The 24,352-nt window shown below is 42.8% G+C and overlaps 1 protein-coding gene across 1 annotated transcript in view; it reads right to left on the reverse strand.

Annotated features, from left to right (window-relative positions):
* Nucleotides 1-969: 969 nt before the first annotated feature.
* prkdc (protein kinase, DNA-activated, catalytic subunit) overlaps nucleotides 970-24,352 on the reverse strand; it is a 28,630-nt gene continuing 5,247 nt past the window's right edge. The window contains exons 22-86 of the mRNA XM_068747806.1: nucleotides 24,153-24,262; nucleotides 23,857-23,944; nucleotides 23,563-23,726; nucleotides 23,305-23,457; nucleotides 22,835-22,942; nucleotides 22,499-22,725; nucleotides 22,217-22,311; nucleotides 21,810-21,912; nucleotides 21,047-21,180; nucleotides 20,735-20,965; nucleotides 20,246-20,472; nucleotides 19,929-20,137; nucleotides 19,419-19,551; nucleotides 19,154-19,312; nucleotides 18,784-18,987; nucleotides 18,520-18,708; nucleotides 18,315-18,419; nucleotides 18,049-18,216; nucleotides 17,798-17,925; nucleotides 17,502-17,709; nucleotides 16,746-16,924; nucleotides 16,505-16,673; nucleotides 16,364-16,429; nucleotides 16,209-16,272; nucleotides 15,924-16,072; nucleotides 15,613-15,753; nucleotides 15,372-15,491; nucleotides 14,711-14,854; nucleotides 14,397-14,548; nucleotides 13,873-14,004; nucleotides 13,642-13,753; nucleotides 13,350-13,474; nucleotides 13,074-13,223; nucleotides 12,327-12,500; nucleotides 11,984-12,082; nucleotides 11,670-11,880; nucleotides 11,382-11,556; nucleotides 11,101-11,304; nucleotides 10,865-10,980; nucleotides 10,548-10,679; nucleotides 10,245-10,424; nucleotides 9,799-10,004; nucleotides 9,473-9,611; nucleotides 9,207-9,395; nucleotides 8,895-9,119; nucleotides 8,697-8,805; nucleotides 8,472-8,574; nucleotides 7,770-7,929; nucleotides 7,512-7,686; nucleotides 7,054-7,265; nucleotides 6,614-6,797; nucleotides 6,288-6,448; nucleotides 5,622-5,833; nucleotides 5,429-5,516; nucleotides 5,204-5,347; nucleotides 4,421-4,628; nucleotides 4,251-4,318; nucleotides 3,945-4,165; nucleotides 3,091-3,183; nucleotides 2,784-2,870; nucleotides 2,563-2,634; nucleotides 2,271-2,472; nucleotides 1,902-2,090; nucleotides 1,615-1,754; nucleotides 970-1,306 (exon numbers count right to left, since the gene is read on the reverse strand). Coding sequence (XP_068603907.1) covers nucleotides 1,102-1,306; nucleotides 1,615-1,754; nucleotides 1,902-2,090; nucleotides 2,271-2,472; nucleotides 2,563-2,634; nucleotides 2,784-2,870; nucleotides 3,091-3,183; nucleotides 3,945-4,165; nucleotides 4,251-4,318; nucleotides 4,421-4,628; nucleotides 5,204-5,347; nucleotides 5,429-5,516; nucleotides 5,622-5,833; nucleotides 6,288-6,448; nucleotides 6,614-6,797; nucleotides 7,054-7,265; nucleotides 7,512-7,686; nucleotides 7,770-7,929; nucleotides 8,472-8,574; nucleotides 8,697-8,805; nucleotides 8,895-9,119; nucleotides 9,207-9,395; nucleotides 9,473-9,611; nucleotides 9,799-10,004; nucleotides 10,245-10,424; nucleotides 10,548-10,679; nucleotides 10,865-10,980; nucleotides 11,101-11,304; nucleotides 11,382-11,556; nucleotides 11,670-11,880; nucleotides 11,984-12,082; nucleotides 12,327-12,500; nucleotides 13,074-13,223; nucleotides 13,350-13,474; nucleotides 13,642-13,753; nucleotides 13,873-14,004; nucleotides 14,397-14,548; nucleotides 14,711-14,854; nucleotides 15,372-15,491; nucleotides 15,613-15,753; nucleotides 15,924-16,072; nucleotides 16,209-16,272; nucleotides 16,364-16,429; nucleotides 16,505-16,673; nucleotides 16,746-16,924; nucleotides 17,502-17,709; nucleotides 17,798-17,925; nucleotides 18,049-18,216; nucleotides 18,315-18,419; nucleotides 18,520-18,708; nucleotides 18,784-18,987; nucleotides 19,154-19,312; nucleotides 19,419-19,551; nucleotides 19,929-20,137; nucleotides 20,246-20,472; nucleotides 20,735-20,965; nucleotides 21,047-21,180; nucleotides 21,810-21,912; nucleotides 22,217-22,311; nucleotides 22,499-22,725; nucleotides 22,835-22,942; nucleotides 23,305-23,457; nucleotides 23,563-23,726; nucleotides 23,857-23,944; nucleotides 24,153-24,262 — 9,929 coding nt within the window. The 3' untranslated portion in view covers nucleotides 970-1,101. The remainder of the gene's footprint in view (nucleotides 1,307-1,614; nucleotides 1,755-1,901; nucleotides 2,091-2,270; nucleotides 2,473-2,562; nucleotides 2,635-2,783; nucleotides 2,871-3,090; nucleotides 3,184-3,944; nucleotides 4,166-4,250; nucleotides 4,319-4,420; nucleotides 4,629-5,203; nucleotides 5,348-5,428; nucleotides 5,517-5,621; nucleotides 5,834-6,287; nucleotides 6,449-6,613; nucleotides 6,798-7,053; nucleotides 7,266-7,511; nucleotides 7,687-7,769; nucleotides 7,930-8,471; nucleotides 8,575-8,696; nucleotides 8,806-8,894; nucleotides 9,120-9,206; nucleotides 9,396-9,472; nucleotides 9,612-9,798; nucleotides 10,005-10,244; nucleotides 10,425-10,547; nucleotides 10,680-10,864; nucleotides 10,981-11,100; nucleotides 11,305-11,381; nucleotides 11,557-11,669; nucleotides 11,881-11,983; nucleotides 12,083-12,326; nucleotides 12,501-13,073; nucleotides 13,224-13,349; nucleotides 13,475-13,641; nucleotides 13,754-13,872; nucleotides 14,005-14,396; nucleotides 14,549-14,710; nucleotides 14,855-15,371; nucleotides 15,492-15,612; nucleotides 15,754-15,923; nucleotides 16,073-16,208; nucleotides 16,273-16,363; nucleotides 16,430-16,504; nucleotides 16,674-16,745; nucleotides 16,925-17,501; nucleotides 17,710-17,797; nucleotides 17,926-18,048; nucleotides 18,217-18,314; nucleotides 18,420-18,519; nucleotides 18,709-18,783; nucleotides 18,988-19,153; nucleotides 19,313-19,418; nucleotides 19,552-19,928; nucleotides 20,138-20,245; nucleotides 20,473-20,734; nucleotides 20,966-21,046; nucleotides 21,181-21,809; nucleotides 21,913-22,216; nucleotides 22,312-22,498; nucleotides 22,726-22,834; nucleotides 22,943-23,304; nucleotides 23,458-23,562; nucleotides 23,727-23,856; nucleotides 23,945-24,152; nucleotides 24,263-24,352) is intronic.

The raw sequence follows: 24,352 nt of genomic DNA on the forward strand, positions 1-24,352 counted from the left end.
CCCACGACATTAATAACGAAGTCAGAGACACATTCATTTGACTGTCCAGATAAGAATTACGACACATTCCGGAGGCTTTATTTAGGTTGTCAAGAAGGCCCTGATAATGTTTGGAGCTGGAGATACATGAGAAAATAAAAAAGAACCGGTTCGATGGTACATAAGGGTATTTCTTAAAATGTCTGCAGTCTCTTCATATGCAAACTTGTTTGGTTATTTCATTTTTAGGGTTGAGAGAGCGTGGATGAGACAGACCATTTACAATTAGGACTAGGTACTGCCACCCAGTGGTCATTCTACAATCTCTATTATCCTGTGCAGATTAAAAATCCATCCATCTTCTTTCGCTTGTCCCCTTTGCGGGTCACGGGAGTTGCTGGAGCCTATCCCAGAGCTTGCTGTGGGTGAGTCGCCAGCGCATCCCAGGGGCACACAGAGACAGACAAACATTCACGCACACACGCACACACACACTACGGACAATATGGAGTAATGTGTTCACCTAAATTGCCTTTTTCTAGATGCGTGAGGAAACCGGAGAAAACCCACGCAGACACAGGAGAACATACAAACACACAGAGAGAGTTTAAACCGGTATTCTTGTTGTAAGGTGACGGCACTACCCACTACTCCACTGTGCTGCCCCAGATCTAAAGTTTCATTCAGAAATTGTTTTAATGGTGACAGACTGTCTGTTCAGACAAGGTGACAGCGCTTCCTACGGAAGCCCCTTGTTTTGGGAGACACAACAAAGGGTTAATTGCACTGGACAGCACGGGTCCAGGGATCACAAACACAGCAACAGCGATTCTTTGGGGAACCTCCTTTTGAACCCAGAACCTGCCATAAATCAACCCACTCCAGCGTCTTCTAAAATCGTTTTATTTATTCCAAATCATTAACAGATGACAGCAATTACAGATTCTCAAAAAGTACCGACGTTCATGGCCAGTGTTACGACGCTCCGTCACATACAATCTATGATTTTAAACAACAGACATGGTTAGCATGAGAATTATTTGTGACAGCTACAAGAAGAGGTCGTGTCTGATATTACAGAGACCTGTGTGACCATTCTGATGCACTTCAGCAATGAAAGAATTAGATCCATGATTCCCAGCCCACCCAAACTCTACCGAGCACGTTTGGGTCCATTGCCTGGTCGAGCAGACAGTCCACCTGGTCCTCCACTGACAAGCCTGCGGCTGGAAGCCGAGCACGGACGTTGTGCTCCTTCGTCCCCAAAGCCACCGACTGCATCCCTGCGAAGGCAGCATCTTTCTCAAACCCCAGCTTCAGCTCATCACTGGTAAGAATAAAGAGAATTTGATCACACACACACACACACACACACACACACACACACACACACACACGCACGCACACGCACACACACAACTAAACGTCAGGCTTCAAATAGCATATGATGGGAAAGAAAACAATGTACCGGTATGTTGCAACAAATACTGAATATTGTGTCACAAATGTAGTCTTTAAGTTTAGAGTTGTCAACACGGATTGCATTATGCAACAGGTGAAATACCAAAAACATAATAATCTAACATAATCTGAACAAAGCGGTCTAGTCTAATACATCCGGACTTGATGCCTGACCTGGTTATAGCAGCTGGATTCGCTCCTTCTAGCTTTCTTCTGGCAAAGTTCACCTTCTGTAATGGATACCAGCTGATCTCTTTGGTGTTTACTTCTTTGGTCCACGAGCCTCCTTTCTTCAGTTGCTTCAGCTCAAAGTTCTATCGAATATAAACGGGAAACACACTTTCATTTTTATATGGTAAATGAAAAAGCACCAGAGATTTTGTCCTTGTTCCATCTACATTTCACTCCTCAAATGAAGCGAGCTCATGGAATATGCTGTTCTAGCAGGAACGATGGGGTACCTTCCAGTCCAGCGAGGGCTCCTTGACAAATACGTCCATGGTGTTTAGCAATAGCTCTGGCTCGGTGCTGTAAGCGCGGAGGGAGTGGACCATGACACTGTGGACCAAACCGGACTCCTTCAGAGGCTGCATTAGATTTACAAACTGCTGGGTCAGCCGGAAAGGCATGAGCTCAGGCACCGGGAGGAACTGTGAGGATATAGAAGATCTTTAAAGAGCAGAAATGACATGCAAGAAGGCGGATGTTTATGGTGATTCACCTTGAGTGGTCACACCTGGATTACCCAACTAAAAGCTAAACCAGATTACATTTTATTTTATCTATACAAGTACCATGGGTCATCTTCCCTTAGTAAGAGTTGAACTCACTTGCGTGGCTGAACCAAATGCGTGACCGAAGTCGATGCCGATCATTCCTCCCGTTTCCATGTTGACCATGAAGTTGGAGAGATGTCGATCTCCAATGCCCAGAACCCACTGGCTCACACACAGCAAGGCGTGCGAGCTGAGGAAGTGGGAGCGCAAGGACAGGAAGGCCTCGGGGTTGTTGCACATCTTCAGAAATCCTCTCCTTAGGAATTTAACATAAATGCAAACTGTTGAATTGTCAGGCTCACTCTCACTAGCAGGTTTACGATACAGATGAAAAGATCCAGCTTACTTTAGAAGATCACTGGGTGCATGTTGCAACATTCTCAAAAAGTTGCCGACAGTCTCAGCACGTTTTGCTTTCCTGAAAAAATGAAGAAAAAATGAAATAAAATGCAACGCAACAGGTTGTTGTTGTTATTTATTATAAGAGCGAGAAAAGTAAATTAAAAAGTACTAAAACTTTTACTTATTTAGGATTTATTTTTTTAGAAACACAAAAATGAAACTTACTTGTATGCGTGTCCGTATAGTTCAATATCCTTCAAATTTGGTTTTGGAGCAAAGGATGAGAGCCACTTACTGTAAACTGCAACAGCACTTTAAGAGAAAGAGTTTAAATCACAAACAAAAGAAACAACTGGTCACTTTTTCACAAACATATTCTAAAATATGAATATCATCCATAAACTACAGCATTTGCTTTAAAATTAAACGCCATCAAATGTTTGTCTGAAGGTTTGCTTTGCTTCAACAGATATGCAGATGTCATTTATTACCGGACAGCTGGCTAACACTCAGGTAAAAAGAGTCTCCGTACCCTGCTGCCCTTTGCGTTTCCTCTTTCGTCATTGTGCTGCACAGGAAGTCTTTCAGAGTACAAGTGTTCTCCATCCATTCAATTAGACCAATTCTGTAAACGCAGTAGGGGAAAAAAGCAAATAACATTTTAAATGTTTACTCCAGAAGATTACTGGAGTCTTAATAAAAATAATAAAATCCTTATTATAGACTGATTTGAATTCTTTGTGGTGTTTGAAACCCATATTGTGTTTTATGGCTTTCTTAATTACTTCCACCAAGGAGGTTGTGTTTTTGCCTGCGTTTGTTTGCCTGTCTGTCTGTTAGCAAGATAACTGAAAAGGTTCTGGACTGATCTTGATTAGTTGGAAATCTTACCAGGAACAGATCCAGAAGAGATCCTGGATTCTGGATCACTTTGAAATGTCCAGTAACATTGCAGTCAATGGAGCTTCAAAACCTTTTCCTTAATATCTCGGTTGATTATTGACCGATGTTCATGGAATTTGACATAGTCATGTAGGGTGGGGGTTTCTATCTTACCACCGAATTTCATCCGGATCAGATCCAGAATGAGATCAGAAAGAAATATTACATTTTAACATTGAAAACTCCATTTATGGATTACAAAAATCTCTTAAAAATACACATGAACTCCGATTCACTTTTACTTTTCATGGTTGGTGTATGAAAACACCAAGAACAATTTAGAACCTTTTGGTGATGATCCAGATCACCATGTGGACGGTGTGAATCCAGTTACGAGGGCAATGAGCTGCTTGGCGGAGGTCTGTGCTGTCCGAGTGCTTTTCTAGTTGTCATACTCATCAGATTTAAGTGAAAGCACAGAAACATGGTTGGATGAACAAGTACCTTGTGGATATGGGAATGACTTGATAAGTGCGCAGCTGCAAGCCTCTGTATGTGCAGGCGGTGTCATGACTCAGCAAAATGTTCATGACAGTTAGAAGCTGTTCAATGCGCTGGTCCTGACGGAGGTCCTCCCCTCCCTTCACTAAGAAGGGGTGGTCGCGTTCATCATCCCCACGAATGATCAGACGTTTGGGGCGCCGGATGGAGGCCATCACCTTTACCTGTGTGGCATAAATTCACACTCGCTGCTGATATTTCAAATATAATATCCGAAACAACATCACACATCAAACAGCGAAAGCATACCCTTTCATCAAAGCCAGTTATCTTTGCATGATACTCAGGCATAGGTTTGGATCTGCCATCATACTGGCCTACAACAAGAGGCGATAGAGAGAGAGAGAGAGAGCATCTTCATTATTGAGTGCAAAGTTTAACATTGAAATTCTCCCAGTTTAAAGCAACTTTCTGCTGACCAGGGATCTCTAGCTCATTGCTGAATGTGTCCGCTTTGAATCCACTCAGCCAGGTCGAGTATTCCTTCAGGTTCCCCGGCTCCTTTTGAAATCCCCACATGTCTTTTGCCAGACCATCCACCTGCCGCAATGCGCTTTTGTCTTTCCTCTTCTCAAACAGCTTGCTGCCTTTAGGTCCCAACAGCTTTTCAATGTCTTTAGAAAATTTCTGTGGAATAAAAAAAAGGGGGTAAAACAAAAATAAGTGCATTTTATGACTTTATGACTTTTCCGATTAATACCACAACTAAATCCTTATTTATCCCTTGAAATCTTTTTTAAATTGTTGTATGATGTCACGAAACTAACTAAACTAAATACAATTTCATGAATCAGCGAAGTAATCAACAAGCAACATGACTGATGTGATGCTGGTGGCAAAAACACTGGGGCAATAAATGGTCTTTAAAATCATTCTTCAGTGAAGGATTGTTTTTTTTTTAATTAATTTATTGCATTGAAGTTAACATTTTCACTTTGTTCGACCTAATACTTTTTATACATTTTGGAGAATCATGTTCTGGTAGTTTTTTTCAGAGGAAAAATCTAAACGATGTCGTCTGGGAAAAGAAAAGCGATGAAGAGCTGGGCAGTTAATAAAAGGCTGCAACAATCAGAGCTGGAAAACAAAGCCTGACATTAGAATAAGAGCACAGAAAGAAACAGTTTCGCAAAAAGAACAAAAACACATATTTGTAGAGTACAAATATTTATGTCATACAAAAATAAAATAAAACTACAAACCTGGATGAATTTCTTCCGAAACCCTCCATGATGGCCTGATTTATGATCCCCAAGTGCCAAGTACATGTCTTCATATAATTCACCCATTCGCTTCTTGTCAAAGCTCGGTTTTTCCAAACAATTTTTCACACTCTCCCACCAATCCTGTGTGGAAAAAGGACAATATTTAATGGCGGGACAAAAAACAAAGCGGAAGTTTCATTAATTCACGTGTGAACTTATTACCTTAAAAATCATCTCAGGGTTTGTGAGCTGCTGTAGCGCTTCCACAAAGTTCTTCACAGTCCCTCCCATTTCCAACGTGCTTTTGAGCCTGTTGACACAAACAGACACACAAGATCTCAGAAAACCAGTGAAAATCCATTTGGAATATTCCTTCCTTCCCAAAAGACAAAAAAAAAAAAAGACGGAAGTTTACCCGTTAACAAATTCCCGGTGCTTGTATCCCATAGCAGAGTCCTCAAACTGGAAGCTCTCACTGCTGATCGTTAGAGCGTAAACCAGAGCTTGGGGATAACACTCTGCTATCTGCCCAATCGAGTGCTGCACAGCCACAGCTTCCGGTTTGTCCAGTAGAGCCACCATTTGACTGATCCATCCAATCAGCATCCAGCAGGGGACTGACATCATCTACAGGTGCATACAGATTGTTTCACAATTAAGGCTCATAATTCTAATGAATCTTGAGAGAACGGAGAAAATACAGGAGAAGATATAACTTAGTGTTTTTATACGCAACCCTATAGTGTTGCTTTTTGTTTGTTTGTTTTACTTATTCAGCCATTTTTAAAGCCATTTTATTTAATTGCACACTCAGATTTACTTTTGAGAATGAATATCATGGTCAATAAACCTTAAAACAAAAGAAATTAAACATTTTAAGAAGAAATTATAAATGTTCTTTCTTTTTTTTGATGGAGAGTTAGGTAAGATGATTTATGACACTCTTAAATCTTGAATAGGGGGAATAGCTCGCGCAGCAATATATGCTTTCCTTGCATCACTTTATTGTAGTAGTATAATATGAGTAAACTTAAAAAACCGTTGGAGACTATCTGCTACAGAAACACTTTCACACACTTGCCTCCTTCGTCAGGAGATCCAGCGTCTCCGATGCGTACGATTCAACGACCTGCAGCAGACGTGGGAACTTGAGGCGAGCTTCCTCAGAGTTCATCTTCAGCGCTTTCAACATGCTCTCCACTAAATGAACGGGCAGCGCCAACAGGTCTGGAAACTGGCTTCCTGTAGAAACACAGACAAAAAAAAAAAAAAGTGGGATGATGAAAGAAGGACAATTATTTAGCATCAGTTAGAAACTTTGTTTTGTATTTCACAAAACAGATTTCCAATACTATTTAACAGCAGAAATGCAGTGGGAAAATGAACAATTATTTCGTTATTGCTCACCACCATCGTTCTGCTCCTCCTCTCTAAGTCTCTTGTCACAGAAGTTAGCCAAAGCCATGTACGTCTCAATGATGCTGCTGCTATCTACACAGTCCTGAGTGTAAGACTGAAGCTCTTCATCAGCCTTCGTCGTAGCATCGCACAGCAGCTTCAACGCTCTCAGCTGCAGCCCCACTTCCACTTCCTGCAGGGTAAACGGTTTAGAGTCAATAAAAACGTGGTCATCTTCAAACCACAGCGACACTATGCATTGGGTTTGACTTAAAACAAACCCATAATCGACTGGGATCAACACGTTTATATAGACGATGTGTGAACACAGTGGCCCTCAGTGCTATTGATCACATTGTGACAGATCATAGGGTCAGTAATTCAAATACCAGCTCTAATCAGACATTTCAAATGCATTTTCCAATAATTAAACTACATGAGAAAAGTACCTTTGTACTTTCAGTGGGCCATGCAGCTCCAGACAGCTTTGCTACCGCCTCTGCTTTATCTGCTTCGATAGTTTCCAACACTGAAGGGCTTCTGCTCACAGCTGTGGCCAGGATGTTGAACGACGTACCCAGGAGTATCTTTTGGGATCGGAAGACTTTCGATGCGGCTCTCTGACAGCTAGCAGTAGCTAGCCAGTCGCTCTGAAGGTCCTCTGTTGGTACAATTGCAATGAATAAAGGGTAAATATTATAGAAACTTAAAATTAATTAATATAAACATAACTTTAACTGAACTACAAGCTGAAACTACTAGTATCCTAATAAGCACAAGTGTTCACAAGCATTGCTTCAACCATTTAAATATCGCTGTCAATCAGGTCACTTGTTTAATTAACATACTGCTTCAAACTCTAAGGACAATTGTGTTCTTGTTTGTTTGTCACGTACAGGAGTCTTACCAAGGTGTGTGACGGTCTTCAGCATGGCACTGATCTGATCCACTGGACCCTGAGCCTGGCTGCGTTTATGGCTGTAGCGGCTGAAACTGTGGACCCACCGAAGCAGCCAGTCTCGGTTTGTTTTGGCCTCTTTGCGAAGCTCCCTCAGCAGTTTAGTGGCCACAGGGAAGTTATTCTGAAAATGACATTTTGAGTCACAAGGTGAGCTCGATGAATAAGTTTCAGCACAAAATGTTATTTCCACAGCCGCTTCTTCACCTGCTCCCTTGCACTCTCAGCCATCTGTAGCTTCATGTTGAACTTGCAATCACTTATTAACGTCTCGGTGCCTCTTGCTGGGTCCTCTGAACCGTCCACCTCCATGCTGTCACTGAAGTGGCCTCGAAGGGTTTCCCTGATCTTGTCCAAGAAGAAACACCTGAAACATAAAAATCACATTTGATACTGCAGATGCTCTATATCAGGGGTCCCCAAACCTTTTCATGTGAGGGCCACGTAACTTTTCCCTGGGGGGCCGGGGGCCGGGGTCAGTTTGTACAGGAAAAGTGTGACGATCGCCTAAACATTTATTGTTTTCCAGACAGCCACCAAATAACCAAATAACCCGTTCGTCACAGAAAAAAGGTTCTTGGAACATTAACTTTCTGGTCGTATGTGACCATCATTAAAATTGTCCCAAACGAAAGGAAGAATGATTTTCTTCATAATATTAATATATTTTCCACTATCAATATTATTTTTAGGAAACAAAATATCCAATTAATGACCCCTCTTAATTGCACCCCATACCATTATTGACCCCCCACCGGCTACTCACGTTGTATGGAAAGGAAAATTAGAAAATAAATTATTTTTTTGGGGGGTCTCTGGTATTGTTCAGGGGGCCGGGCCAAATGTGGAGGTGGGCCATAGTTTGGGGACCCCTGCTATATATGATTATTTTAATTTGACTTTTGTTACCGAGTTGTAATGATGTCGTCCCATAAGTTCATGGGATCCACCTTAGCGTCGGGATAACGCTCAGTCCACAGTCTGATGAGACTCTTGAGGGAGCTCACAGACACTGATAAATGGAACGCACAAAAGAAAGAAAAGACAAAAGAAAACAGCATTAGGGAAATAGGACATTACCGATTTTATATATTTTTGTTTGAATTTCAGATGTCAAACTAAATGTATACTCACCCTCTCCTTTAATGAACACCAGGAAGTCCTGGATTTCAGTCAAAGCCTGCACTGACTGCAGGGTGGTCAGTCGGCTTTGAGTCAACAGCGTATCCACACTGGAATAATTCTGGGAGGAGGCAAAGACAACGAGCATCCGATGAATGAATGAGCCACGTCAATCAAAAATCTGAGGTGAAAGCACGCATTGGAGCAAACCTCCATGAAGAGCTGCATGGCATTGTTGGTGTAGTATTTTGCACGGTCATAGTCCTCCTGCAGGATGTACAGCAAGCTGAGCTCCTGGCTGTAATGACTCTCCAGCAGCTTCTTGTGCTCCGCCACCTTCATCGCTTTGTCGATGAAGGTGAGAAGCGCTTGGTCTGTCTCACCAAGCTGCAACTGCTTCAGCATGCTGCGAATCGTGTGCCGCAGGTACATTTCCTGGCACCAAAATAAGATTCTTTAGTCACATAATTCAAAGTGATTGGTTGGAATTAAATTCTGGTAGGCAAACTGAGAAGTCCTGACCTGGTAGAGGGGCTCTGACCACATCTTATCAAGGCTGGGTGGGGAGGTCTCATCTATGTTCACAGTGGAGCAGTACTGCAGAGACTTCCACTCAGTCAGGTGATTGTAGGCTTCCATAGCAGCTATTTCCCAGAAGTCCTTCTCGGAGTCGTTCGGCTCACCATCACTCCAATCCGCAATGTTCAAAGCCTGCCAGCGTGGGAGACAGCAGGCATGAATGCACTATGCACTATGGCCGACATACTGTCCTGAGGAAAAAATAATACCTCATTGTAAAGCTTAACAGCCTCCGCAAAGTCAGAGTTGGCTTCAGCTTGAAGTGCAGCACAGGTGATGGACTTGGTGCCGACTTTACCACCAAAGATGCCGCGCACCACATCATAATCCTCCAAAGATCTGTAAAGCCTAGAGGTCAAAGGGAACAGAGACAACTTCCATCTTAATAAATGTTGTGGCGTATTTATAATCATGGAACATGTACATGCAACTGAGCTGCTCACAATAACAATCTGACTAAATGTATCGGGATAGTTTGTGCAGGAACATGTCAATGTAGCCGTTTGGATCATACCACGTGTGACACAAGTAATACCTTGCCAGGTGAATCCATTTATTGGTGTCTGGAGGGATTTCCTTTGGTCCTCGAGGTTGTTTGGAAGGAGGTTCCAGCTGCCCTTGAAGCAGCAAGCCCTCTTCCAGCAGCAGGATGCCGGAGGGCTGCTGGAGACTCATCAGGCAGGTGGAGCTGATGGCCGCAGGATCAATGTGCTGCAGCTCCTTATTCTGGTAGCACATGTCCTAATGGCACAACCATCTGAGTGTTAACTAACCCAAAGGTTTACCAGGTAACTATAGCATCACAGATTCTACCAATAAGAGACCTGGTGCTCAATGGAGACGTCGCCATCTATTAAAAGATTGATCCAAAAGACACTAATAATACCGGGCATAATTACGTCACCGTGGATACAAATACCGTTAGATTACAAACACTACCTCGGACGGCCAGCAGAGTGAAAACCTTCCAATAGTTCATACCTGCACACATGCTATAAAAGGAGGGAAACAGTGGGTGCTCTTGTTGAGGAATCTATTCATGTTGACACGCAGTTCCTCTTTAATCCTCGCACTCTCTCCTCTCGGCTTTTGCTTTTCCATTTCTTGCAGGATGCCAGCAAACAGGGAACTGAACAGCTGTTTTGCTAAAATGGGATCTCTCTGAAAGAACATGCACAAAAATCTTTATTAACTGTTGGATTTTGCTGTATATATATATATTTTTTTGTCTGTCTCACGGTATTTATGTTGTGTATACGAGGACAGTTTCAGTAGCGATATCACCTGGGATAGAGCTTGCAGAGGGGTGACGAGGCTGCTGTATGCGATCTGGATGTCTGGAAAGTCTCCCACTCTGTAGCTACGATACAGAGTCACCTCAGCCTCTTTTCGCAGCCTTTGATCAGCTTTTTCTTCCTGTTGAGCACCAAAAAGAACCACTGATGGTTAGACACCATGGCAATTTGGAGTTAGTGGCTATAAACGCTTCATTGATCTACCTAATGCATTAATGCTCTGCAATCCAGCGTTCTGAGATAAACGGCACAGAGGAATATATGAATAAATACATAACATTATACGAGGTCCTGCATCTCTGATACCTTTTTCTTTCTTTGAAGTTGGATTTCTTTTTGTGCGTAATTCAAGCTGACTTTCTCCTGATCCTTGAGAAATCTGCGTCTTAGTCTCAGGATGTTCCTACGCTGCTCGTTTTGCTCTGTTAACATGAGGACACAGTACCATATATTCACATTAATAGAATTGAAATGAATTAGAACGTTTAAATATTTAAGTGAAAATCAAATCAAATGAAATCTTCCAACACAAAGGAACTAACCTCTGGTGCGACTGTCCACCTCATCTGTTGCTGCAGTGAGACGCCTCACGCCGAAGCCTTCTCCCACAGGTTTTCTCGCTGCAGCCTTCCTCTCAGGTTTCTTATCAAATATCAACAATGAAGACAGAGATTCGGAACCAGGAGTGTACTCTGCTAGTGTGTCAATGCTGCTGCCGGTGAGCCAGTTGTATGCTGTACGTCGACCTGAGGGGAAAAGCAGATTCAAGCTAAAACCAGATACGGCAAATCCCTATCTCTGTATCATTGGCTTTGAGTTGCACCTGCTGTTTGAGTTTGGGAGAACTCCAATGAGGTCTGAGTGGCTCGGAGCTTCCCCTCCAGGGCTCCAGACTGGGCTGCTGGTGAACTCTCTGGGCTCTGAGAGCTTAGCGTTTCAACAAACATCGGAGTCATCACTGTGCTCCTGAAGCGCCAGTTGGAATCTATCACATAGTCCTAGGGAGTAGAAAAAGGAAATACTGCATCAGGCTCATCAGTGGCATTGAATCAGAAATCTTAAAACAGCTCATTTATGTCTCATTGAAGCATAATCAAAAGTTTCAACTGACCTGGAAGGTGCACTCGGACAGAGGATACTCAAATATGTTTCGTTTGAAGTCAGGACTCCGGCTGGTCATTTCCAGCAGCAGATTGGTAGCCAAGCTTAAGAAACACTTTTCAATCTGGCAGGAGTACAAAGAGCCGAGCACTGTCAGCATCCGCTCCAAGGTCGTCGTGGGGAGGCGCTTCTCCTGACTCCAGAAGTTATGAACGTAAAGCCTGAAAACAAACGCGACAGGGATGTGTTATTAAAGTCAACCGTTGAGTTATATATCAGCAACCCAAATAAAATATATGAATGGAAGAAATCGTAGCTTCTTACTGGAGGCCTTGGTTTTCATCGGACAATCCTTGTAGTAATGTTTCTTTAGCCGTATTCAAAATCTCCACTGAGGTGGCGTCTTCCATACTCTCTGCATCACTGGAAGAATTGAACAACGTATACTGTATACGATAACAATATACAAATATATATATTTATCATTATCACATCAGAGAGGTCATAAAGGGCTGCAAGCATGACAAAACCTGTCCTTACAGATGTACAATGCACAGTAGTGCCCACAAAACAACACAACAGCTTGGGTCAAATCAGAAAATTAATAAAGAAAAAGAATTATGTAAGATATATATATATATATATGATTGAAAAAGGTTCCAAGTACCTGTAGTTGTCCTGGATCCACATGAGGATGTCGTACATCCTCTCTCTGCACACTGGTGAGGGATGACCGATAAAAGCCGTCACTGGCCCGAGAAGCTCCTGAAGCTGAACTGGATTTAGGAGGGCGATAATCTTGTGGATGATGTCCAGACAAGCTTTCTGCCTCGTTTCATCCCTGCGGGCAGAGAGCGATGTAGAGAAACAGAGGCAGGATTCAAATGTGTGCAGTTACAGTTGTTATTTAACAGCTTATGGGTAAAAGGGAGAATGCCCGATCTCCAGTTTCTTTTGATTTCCTGTAGCTGATCCTCATAGAGTTCAAGACAAACTTTGTGAGATTTAATTTAAGTTCGTGTTAGTAATGAAAGGAGTCACAAGAATTGCTGTGTTTTTCAGTGAGCTGACCAGCAGTCATTATTGCTTTTTTAGAATGTGTCTTAAAAGAAGACACTAGATTTTTTTCCAGTGTGTGTTGACAGCAGATGAGTTTGATTTATTGTGTCCTGTTGATAGTTGACTCTTTTAGAATGCAGCATAAAATCGCATCATAGTTCTTTACAGAATGCTGGAAATTACAATTATTGTCTTTAATAATATGACAGTTTGCTGTTTCTGTAAGCTTACATACTAAACCAATTACCGTTACTCTCAATGTCACCAAATCCACTTGTCTCAAATGTCTCCGATAGATGTGAAAAATTAATCCAGAGACACAATGAAAATAAAGGAGATCATGCATTTGCCGTACCTGTGGCTCATCATCTGGATGAAGCCTGTGGTCTTTAGCTGCAGAAAGATGTCAGGGATAACATCAGCTCGGCTGAGCACGCACTCCAAGCAATGAGTCTTTAAGAGGCCGTGCATCTTAGGCAGCAGGAAGAAAACATGGTTGACAAAACTGAAAAAAAGGAAAAACAAATCTGCAGTTAAAATAAGACAGCGATAGATGAGGAAATAATTTACATTTCATGCTTTTGTTCAGGCGATACATTCATTATCATTCACCGCTAAGATGCAAACTCACCGATCCATGAAGGGAGGAAAGTGCGTTGAGACTTTGCTCAAACAAATGATGAACTTGTCATCCATGTCTTTTTTCTTCAGATTTGTTATTTGACTTGCGGCACTATTGAGAAGTTCTTGATGACGCTGAGGCCAGAACAGAAAAATTACATTAATGTGAGGAGGTGACACATTTTAAACTACTGCAGAAAACATGAGAATCATTGCATTAACTTATTAAAATCACTATTTTAAGGTGAATTGAGCTCATACACAAACTAATTATAACCTACAAAAAGCCCAAAGTCTCTTACTTCATCCATTCTCGCTGCATTCTTAAGAATGAGACCAATAATTTCAGCAGCAGCTGCATGGATGTCTTTATACTTTACAAAGGACATGTTGTTGGTGAGAGACTGGATGTATCTGAAAAACAACATGTTTGAAAAACAATTGTACATATAAATACACATTACACACATATATGCTCCTCTAATTTTGCAGTCTGCAAATTCAGACAGGAGACACTGTCACAAAGTTTCTACCTCTCATATTCGATTCCACAGGAAGCATCATAGGCAGGGAGATTGTTGGCCAGGATGATTCCCAGCAGCTGAAGCCCAACAGAGTTGTCTTTGCTATTCGGGTCAGAGCCACAAAATCGCTCATATATCAGACTGCAAGAGGAAGAAAAGAAGCCAAAGGTCTATTAATCCAAGATACCAGAACATCATTTACTAACTTGCTTATAGTCAGTAAAGGTGAGTTCCTGAATAAAAAATTCAGGATCAGAAAAATCATCAAACACTTGGGGTTAGGGTTGGTCTGTTCCGTTTTGCCGACAACGGGCGTTTTTAAAAAGTTATTAGGACTTTTAGAGGAACTGTTCCCTGGGAAGTTGCACTGATAAAGGTACCGGTAGTTGGTACGAGACGTCTGCACAACAAACAACCGAGTGGTCCATGATGTGTTAATTCTTAAAAGGCTATTGATTACAAGATCTTTTAATTGTAAAATTTGCTATTACTATTATTAAGATATTAATAAACCGCTATGGTCCAGGTCCAACCTATAAGGCACGTGCAGGCAGTCTTTCCAGCACTCAACCAAAGTACGGATGATCTCCAGGTTGTGGCGGAATACTGCCCTCTTGGAATGGAAGCAGTTCCTCATCAAGAACTCCAGCAGCCGATTGGCGAGCACTTCATCTCTGGGGTTACCCTAAAACAAAATGATTCAATTACATAACCACATTAAAACGATTTCAATATTTTTACTTGCATTGATTTACTTGATAATACACGTTGGAATTGAAAATTACACTGCTGAGGCACAGATCATGACAAACATGTATGAATGATCTGTATGTTTTTTATTAGGAACCTTTGGATTTGCCCGACTCGTCCAAGACAGCACCGTAACCACAATGTCGACCACCATAAAATGAATCCCTTCTCCTCCATTGTTCCCAGAGACAACGAGCTGCAGGAGCGGCCCCAACAGGTGCTTCGCATACGGCCGAAAAACCTGGAGAGATCGACAGCAATGTCCAAATGCACAAACAAGCCAGAGGAGCAAAGCGTAGCACGTCACACACGTAGTTATCACCATAGGTACAGTTGAAGCTGTCGTTTTCGCAACCATGAAGCAAAGTGGCGTCATCATGCCAACAACAACAAAAACCTGCAGAATAATTTACTTTGAAATTCAGATTTCGGCCTCTGGAGACTAGGTTTGTGTGATGCTGGTCAGGCAAAACACTTGTTTTGCAAACTAGCCGTTTCTGACAGCAGAAATTACATTCTGGAACATGACTGCAAAATAAAGAAAATAAAGTTTACTCGATGTGGCAAACTTAAATCTTTATTTACATTTACATAAGAAGATCCCAACAAACAGTAACAGGACTAGCTCAAGAATGCCTAAACCCAAATCTGATTATTTTGTTATGCGATGCTGCAGCACCAACTTCCTCTATAGCCGTACTGCTAAATCTTCCCTGATCACTGACTGGACAGTCACTTCTAACGTGGCGACATTTTACCTCCTCTGTGTTGATGATCAGCTTTGAGATGAAGAGTCTTATATTCAAAGGAGTTGCTGGATTTAATAGTTTTGCATGTAGGAATTTCATCCACGGAGGAAGTTCAGAAGTCGAATTCCCCTGTTTCATTTACAAAAATAAAGCATTTTGAGTGACTCCATTATAAATTAATAATTCTTTATGATTGCATGATATTAATGTTTGTCTCCACAGATCAAATAAACTGCACTCGTGCGCTGACCTGTTCAATTTCGGGGGTGATGTTGTTCCTTTGCATGTGTCCGATAAGACCCGTCATGGCTGCCATGCATTCGTGCTGGTTTAGCTCATCCATTTCCAGATCCACCACTGCATCCAGGGAGGGATGTTTCTCTTCCGTTTCCTAGATGTACAAACACGCCCACCTTCCTTATCGCAATCAGAACCACAGATTTTCATCTTGGCATGGTGGATGAAACTATTAAACAATCATATCATGACAATCACATGGAATTAAAACATAAACAGCCGTGTGAAAAGCGGAAACAAAACAAACAAAAAATCCAGACTAACTCGCTTTAATGCGGTGCGTCTGTGCCCTTCGGGATTCTGGGAGCTGTAGGAAAAGCTCTGGACTCCAGTGGAGAAATCAAACTGACTCATCTCTTCACTCAGGCTGCTGTCGGCCATGTAAGACTGGGAGGAGAGATACACCGCTGCCTCTATGGAAACAACAACATGAATCTCATGACCAAGTACCATCTTCAAATGTTTGGATACATGTATGTTAAAGTACCCAAGGTGGAAACACAACTCTCAACAAGCACGGCCAAAACCAATGTTAGGAGGAGCAAATACCTCCACTCTCCTCGCTCACTTCCTTTCGAATCATCACATATTTCCTCTTTCTCTCAAACGGGACCTGTTAAATAAAAAAATTAATGAATAAACCAGGAACACAACTCATTGTATCCAACAAGAATGATAAAAAAAAAAAAAATGATAAAAAATACCTCAATTTCAACAGGAAAGTTGTAGGTCCTTTTAACATCAATGATATTTTCCAGAATAAACTGGTTCTGGACAAGGAGAGAAAACCAAAGTGAAGGTAGTTCAATCAGAGTTGAGATGGGAACGGTTACGAAAGCCAGTACCTTGTCTGGTTTCTCACTGAAGAGGAAGCCATGGTAGAATTTGGCCTCGTTGAAGCTGCAGCTGATGGCGGCGATGGCACAGTTGTACGCAGCACAGTGATAAAGCCTCCTAAGGTGAAGGAGTTGAGTCTCACCTGCCATGTTCTCAGTGAACGCCTCGAAACATGTTCTGATGGTAAAAAATCATCATCAGTTATTCATGGAGAATAATCACAATTCAAAAAGAGCCGGCGAGTCCTACTTGATCAAGGTCTTGGATAACTCATTCCCCTGTGGATGGGCCGAGCGGCAAAAGGCTTGATTGACGCGAGATTCCTTGGAATAAACCTCTTCTTTCGGAAGACGAGAATAAAGGAGCTCCATCAGCTTGAGGCAGCCGTTCTTCTTCAGCAGCTGGAGCTCAAAATCTGCTTCATTTGACTGAAATTCAAAAATATACTGCATATAAATTTATTTCCAATGTCTTTCCAAAGTTACAAAATGTAGTGCAAAGTAATACTTCAAGCTGTGAGTATAAAAAAATATTCATGACTGTGTTTTGCTGCGTGGCAAAGTAAAGAAAAGAAAGAAAGAAAGCCTTTAGTTTGTCATTGTAATGATTACACACTGCAAACACAACGAAATTTCATTTACACCCGTGTGCAACGGGCCCCTTGAAACAGCCACACACATGCATAGGGGCCCCAGCACGCGGAGAGGGAATAGGGTGAAAGCGCCGCCATGGTCGGTGCACCCGGAGCGGTTGGGGGGGGGGACAGTGCCTTGCTCATGGCACCTCGGCCGTGCTCTGGAGGTGGACTGGACCCACCAGCGCACACATTTCGTCTAAGATGGGACTCAAACCAGTGAACTCCTCCACTTCCCAGCCCAAGGCCCAACCCACTGAGCCCCAAGTACCGGTACCCCAGAAATCACAGAATATCCTAATAGTGAACAATAAAACCCCAAATAAAGCTGTTATATATAAACCCTTTTGCAGAAACGCTAAGCAGCAGACCTTAGTGAAGCGGTTGAGCAGCAAGCCGGTGATGTCACAGACGTTTGCCACAAAGAAGTCCCCGAGGGCCTCATTGCTGCAGTGGGAGGCCAGAGGCAGCAGAACCCTCTCCATCATGGCCTGCAGCATGAAGCTCATGGGAACATCGCCCTGCTGTATCACGCCATATACTGCAAACAGCAGCTCTATCTGCCGCTCATGGCTCGACCTATCAGACGATGACAAAGACAAAGAAGCGGGCACAAAATAAGCAACGTCTTCCATTAATGCAGAATGGTTGCAAATGCTTTACTGACTGCTTTGCAATTCTCTGGAAACAGGTTTGGAATTGTTCCTCCATGATGTGTTTTCTATCCCGACAGAGGATCCCTGCCATCAGTTTGAGCAGGAGTGGGCAATGAGAAAGCTCGAGAGCATCCAGCAGCTACGATTGAGAAAGAAATGCATCGTTTGGTAAAAAGAAATACAAAGAATTAAGTATTGAGTAACTAGTTAACCAAAGTTCTGACTATGTTCCATACTTTAACCCCCAAAGCTCTAACTTTACCTTTCGGATGCAGTCCATGTAGTTGTTGCGGTGAAGCGAACCCTTAGCGAACTCATCCGACTGCATGGGGAAGTGGGACGCGACCAGGGTGTCCAGGCCTCTCTGCAGCTCAGCCAGGCGGTCCTCTGGGAGGGTTGTGAAAAAGGGCAACACCAATAGGGCCTGGCTCTAAAGAAGTTCGGAAACACCACATAAATGAATTACGTTTCAGACAGTCTATCCCATCAGTCATTTGAGAAAATCCTCTGTACTCCCTTTTCAATTACCTTGAGATTCAGTGGCATGTTTATGTCACCCAGCAGCATAATGAAGGTGGAAAAGACGGGTTTGAACGCTTCATGGTTGACGTCCAAGCAAACAGAAGAATCAAGCTGATAGAGGGGAAACAACAGGATGAAATGCATTCTGTATTTGTTTCCCCACTCAGGTGTGCTGATATATCTTCAAACAAAGCTTCCAGCTTCTCAATACCTGCAGCAGCTTGCAGAGCAGCAGAAGAGTGGCGGTCTTGCTCTCTGGCGTTGAGGTCGATCCTACCCACCATGACTGCAAGCTTTCCCATCTCCTCAGGACTTCATCGCCCAGCTGTTTCCCCCGAGTCTTCCTCGTAGAGCGCTCCCTGAAGCTGTGGTCCAGCATGCCGTTCAGCAACAAACTCACCTGACAGATGAAGAATGTTGTTTGATTGATCCTGTTCACTTGTCTCTGCTGTGCATTTGGAGCTTTAATAGGTACCATGCTGGGGTTCTGCGAGGAAGCCTTCATTAGGTGTGGCACGGTGGTCTCCAGGCTTCTAAGCAGCGCGGTGTTGATGGTCGTCTGGAAGAGGCTGTAGAAGTACTCGCCGTGTGAGAAGCTCAGGTAATTGTGGCCATGGCTTCCAGATATTGGCACAGAGAGCACAATTGTATTCAGCAACAAGTCAACCAGTTCCTCACTCTGTGCAAAAATAAAGAAAAAGCAAAAACAGCAAGAGGCTCAACATCCAGTAAACAAATAACGTTAATGGATGAGTAATATTCATTACTTTTCTCCGTTCTAATTAAATAACTGCAGCGCAGCGCTCCATTTTATAAAGTCCAACCTAAACAGAGGTAACACTAACCTGCTGACTCAGCGAAAAGGCAAGCTGAAGCAGGCCGTCCGCGAGCCGCTTGGTGTTAATGTCCAGTGATGGAAGTGCTTTCCTGTCCTCGCCGGGCGCTATACCTTTGTAGACAGTCATCAGAAGTCGGGACCCAAGTGATTTGGCATAGGAGGCGTCCTACAACACAAAGGAAATAAAAAAGCACACACAAAAAGATTAATTTATTTCCTGGTCTTTTTAAAAAATAAATTATTTAATGGTCACATGTGAATCAAATCAATACCTGGCTGTGCAGAATGCTGCTCAGGAAGTTGGCTTTGTGGATCTGCTTACAAGAAGAAAGAACCATTTCCATCTGGCCACAGTGGCTCAGGGTGCTGGAATGATAGAGGTCTACAGCACACAAGTCCTCCACACTAGAGAGATCAGTATAGAGAGGAAGAATGAAATTCATATCTGAACTGTGGTGTTAATTATTGTATTATTGTGATAATTATTATGCTCCCAGAACATATAACCCTAACCCTTTCAGAGGATAACCACATCTTGTGTCTGACATTAGGTTACCAGATATGTCTGCTCATTATTTTCTGATCCTCAAACTCCCCCTTAATTCTACCGTGCATCAAAATTAATCCAGAAATGTGTCAGAAAAGAAATGTACGTTTAAATTTTGGGTTTTTTGAAAGGTCATGTGCAACTATTTAATCCTTCCAATCAGTCATGAATGACAGGTTCATCTTCACTGAGGTGCATTCTCACCTATTCTATGATATTCAGATGAGCAACATACCTCTTACGTGACAGTTTGCTTCGCAGACTGCCTTCAATGCGAGTGCGGTAAGGTGAGGCCAGCAGGGCCTTCAGTAAATCCACACACATGTCTGGAAGGTTCTTCATTACTTCCACATCTGCCATGTTGAAACCCACAGACGACGGTTCACACACCACAAGCGCAGTCAGATCGAAATATCCTGGCACAAAAATGTCTTGTTCCAACAGCTGCGATAAAAAAAGAAAATGGATACAAATCAGCAAAAAAAATCAAATAAAACAATTCTTCAAAGCAAGAGTCATGATGTTGTTGATGTCAGAGTGTAAAAGCGATACCTTCCAAAACTCCTGGTCTGCTTTGGTCAGAATCATTTTGGTAAACTCCAGCAGGCGGACCGTGATGGAACACTTGCTGAAGTTGTACTGGTCCACCTCTCGGGGGCTGAAGTGAGGGGTCTTCCCACCGTGAGGGAAGCAGCTCTCTGCTGCTGCCAGATCCCAAGCCGCCAGCTCAGTCAAAAAGAAACTCACGGCCTTGAGAAAGCACGATTTCTCTTTGGACTCTTAAAAAATCAACATTTGTTTCCATTAGCGCAGTGAAATCCAACAACGCCAGAAAATAGGGTTGATATACATGTTAAACAATCAATACTGTTAAAAGGGACCAACATGGCAACTATTTATACACACATTACTCATACAGAATATATGTGTGTATAGTGAGTAAGAAATTGTGTTAGAAGAAGCATCATCAGATGATTCTATCATAGCAGCACCTTTTTTTTTATTGTTAACAAAATAACTTAATTAATAATAATGACTCACCAATAATGTGACCGGGCTTGATTACATGCAAGCTGATGAAGGTGTTGTAGCAGTCCAGAGCTGCCAGCAGTAGGTCCATCCACTGCAGGGTGGATCGCACGCTGAAAGAGCCCCTCAGGTCCCTGAGAGTTGGCTGGGAGAGGAGACCCCCGCCCTCGAAGCGCGTTATCAAGAAGCCTATGCCGTGATCTTTCAGCATGCCGTCCAACCACTGAGGGGGAGACTTCTTTCCTATGTCCAGTCACGATTAGTCATTTAAAATGAAAGTCAAATTCAAAAAAATCCAGATTGTAGTAGCAAACTGGGGCTCACCTGGAAGGAGAGCTACAAATTCATAGAAGAGTTCCATGCATTTGTGGCGACACTCAGTCTGAGGGCGTCCACATTGTTCCAGAAGCCACAAAACCACATCAGAGAGGCACAGCTTTCCACCAGGGGTGAAGCCCCTGAAGAGAAAAAAGGAACTTTCCATTAAAAAGGTATGAGCTCATCGGTGCATGAGCATTACTGATATAAAAGGCCAAAAGTTAAATGATATCCACAACACCTAGTTATGGAGCGTAAATCTATTAAAGATGAGGCTAAAAATAAGAATTCAGCTGTTGAATTCTGTTTCCAAGATGCTACATATTTTGTTACATTATAAATACTGAAGCCAATGATTGGGAGATCTGTGCAAGTTCTCGGTCATCCAGGTTGAGGTAAATCACGGAGAGTAAAAATGAAGAATCAACTGGACTCAGCTGGGGGGCGGGGGCATCAACCTTATGGAGGCTAATAAATCCTCACAGGTTTTAATGACTCCCGAGGAGCCAATAACATTCATTAGGCGAATGCTAATGACTCTTGGGGAGTCTTATGGCCTTGGTGGTTTCGGTCCCTTCTTGGTTTCTTTGTTTTCTGCTCCAACAGGAGTATAAGCATCTCTCTACCAGTCTCTCAGAACTGAAGAAGCCTATTGGATGAGCGTCTTCAATCAAACTTGATGCTTGGTTTTTGCTCTTTGTAACGTATGAGAAGTGTCCCAGCTTGCCAAAATCCATCTATAAACAGTAGTTGCACATGGAGGACCGACCTTGGGATGCGCCTCTTTGCCGAAAACTGATTGAGAACGGGAGCCTTGTGCTTGATGATTCTTTTCAGGCGATCAATAGCACTGGTGCACTGTGGCAAAGTGCCTGAGGAGAATTAAATGAGATTTCAATCATCTGAATTTTCTGATTGTGCACAATATAATTTAAACGCAGCATATAAGCTTCACGAAAATAAATACCTTTCATAAATGACACAAAAAAAAGCAAGAAAATAAAGAGGCTTAAAACATAGGTACATAACTTTAGAATAAAAGTACAATTTATGCTATTTGACATATCAAAAGAAAAAGCTGCCTCTAAGGTATAACATACACATTTCTGATAAACCAGATTTATTTAATGAAGACATGAACTCTGAGTGCAGTGCGTAACTCTGAAGGACAGTTACCCATCGACGGCTCATCCGAGTGAGCCAGAGCCAGACTTTCCACAAATATGACAAGAACTTCAAAAACAAACTGCTCCACCAAAGCGCTTTCCTCCCTGCAGAGACAAGCAGGTAGCATTGATCAAATACAACCAATACAGCATGTTAAGAATTAAATCTAAATTATAACTGGACTTTTCCTTGGTAATAATATGATGCATGACTAAATGTGAATTTAGTGATCGTAAAGTTGAGGCCTACAGAGACAAAAAGAAGCTGTCAAAACACCGGAGGGCGTCGTACCTGAATAGTCGGTAGATGCTATTGAATGCTAAGGCAGCACCCAGTCTTTTGAAGCCGTTGGGGTGGAGAGCCAAGCTGTAGATGCGCTTAAACAAGGACTTCATGTTAGTGGGGCTCTTCTCCTGCTGCTTGGGGGTGGTCTGTTTGATTGACCATTTTACAAACTCTTCAATGCAGCGGCCACAGAAGTCTCTGAGAGTGCTGTCCAATGGGTCGACCACACCATCCTGGATAAAAAAGAATAAGAAACGCGGCGATCAAGAGCGGAAGGCAACGCAACAGAAACCTGCCGTGATGTTTATTCTAGGAAGCCCTTCTTCGGCTCTGGACACTCACCATAATGGATTCCAGAACAGCGACCGTATCTTGACTCTCAAACTTCTTATTGTTTGTGAACCAGTGAATCAGCTGCATAACCAATGGTTCAAACAGCTGTCTGGTCACCTTGTAAAACAAATTCAAACTCACAAACATGACTGATGACATCAACACACACTTTTCACTCAAGACCCAAATAAATCCAGGCGCCTGGAGATCCAGAAAGAGCAACCAGACAGGTTCACGCTCCCAGACTGCGTGCACCGGATGATCACGTACAACATGGCATCTCTTGTGTTTGTTAGTCGTTATTTTGTGAAGGGGTATGGAATAAATCTCTCTCAGACTTTTAACAAAATAATGTAAACTAGATAAAAAAAAAAAAGAAAGAAGGCAGCTTTCATCCACATTAAATATGTGTGAGACCTAAAAAACCTTTAACCTGACTGGGTTACAATCCTTCCTAATCACAGTAGGGGTTTATATACCTGATCCACATCACAGGCCAGACGCAGTAGCACAGGAAACAGCCTTTTGTGCAGCTTGTACATCGGTGGTAGGCTGTGCTCTCCCTCAACCATCTGAGCGCTCTTCCCAACCATGTATACCACCAAACTGTGGAGCAGCTCACAGGCTGCCACCTGCATCAAACATGTGTTGAGCTTTGCCATGATCGAGCAGAGGAATGAATTCCATTTGCGTTTTGAACTGACAAATGAATGTCCCCTTTATATTAGCCCACGTACTTTGGTTTGCCTGTCGCTGGTGGACAGAGCCAGCTCACTGATACGAGGCAGAAAGGGGTCGAGGTAGATGACTGGCTTCATGTCGGCAAATGGCACCGCGAAGCTGAGCCTTTTCTCAGAATCCCAGGCAACAAATTTCTTCATCATTTCCTCTGAAGAAACCGCTAAAAGTAAAAAAAGGTCTTGCAATCAATAGAAGTTGAGTTGATTCTTGTTTGCTCTTCTTGAGACACAGAAATGCAGCAATGTGTAGAGTCACCATGAGATGCCAAAGGTGTCAACGTAAACATTTACCCGTGACAAGATTCCTGTTCAGCTTTCCTCCCAGGTGACCAAGCAGCTTCACCACCCTGAGCCTCAGGGCAACAAGAGGAGCATCTTCCTGCAGTCACAAAGAGATAATCAAATACAGGTCATGAGTGATCACAGGAACATGAAGCGTATGTGCCTAGAAAAAAGTATTTCAGGACCCCCCCCAGTCACCCTTTAGTCAGGGGTCAGTATATTCCTACACACGTCAGAAATAAAACGTTAAACTTGCATTGAGTAGGAAATAACACTAAGGGTGAAACGACTTTGCCGTTCAGTACCATGGAGAGCTGGTTCATTTTCTTCAGCAGCCTCGTCATCACCCTGCTGTATCCTCGTCCACTCCGTGACGACACGGAGGACATCACCTCCCAGTTGCTGTCATCTCTGTCTGAAGCAGAAAAAACATGGGAATGATGAAGCTTATTAATTAGGCTAATTCGTCTTCGCTTTGCTAAAATGTAACCAAATGCCCCCGACT

This window comes from Brachionichthys hirsutus, chromosome 14 (assembly GCF_040956055.1).
Source record: "Brachionichthys hirsutus isolate HB-005 chromosome 14, CSIRO-AGI_Bhir_v1, whole genome shotgun sequence".
Classification (NCBI taxonomy): Eukaryota; Metazoa; Chordata; class Actinopteri; order Lophiiformes; family Brachionichthyidae; genus Brachionichthys; species Brachionichthys hirsutus.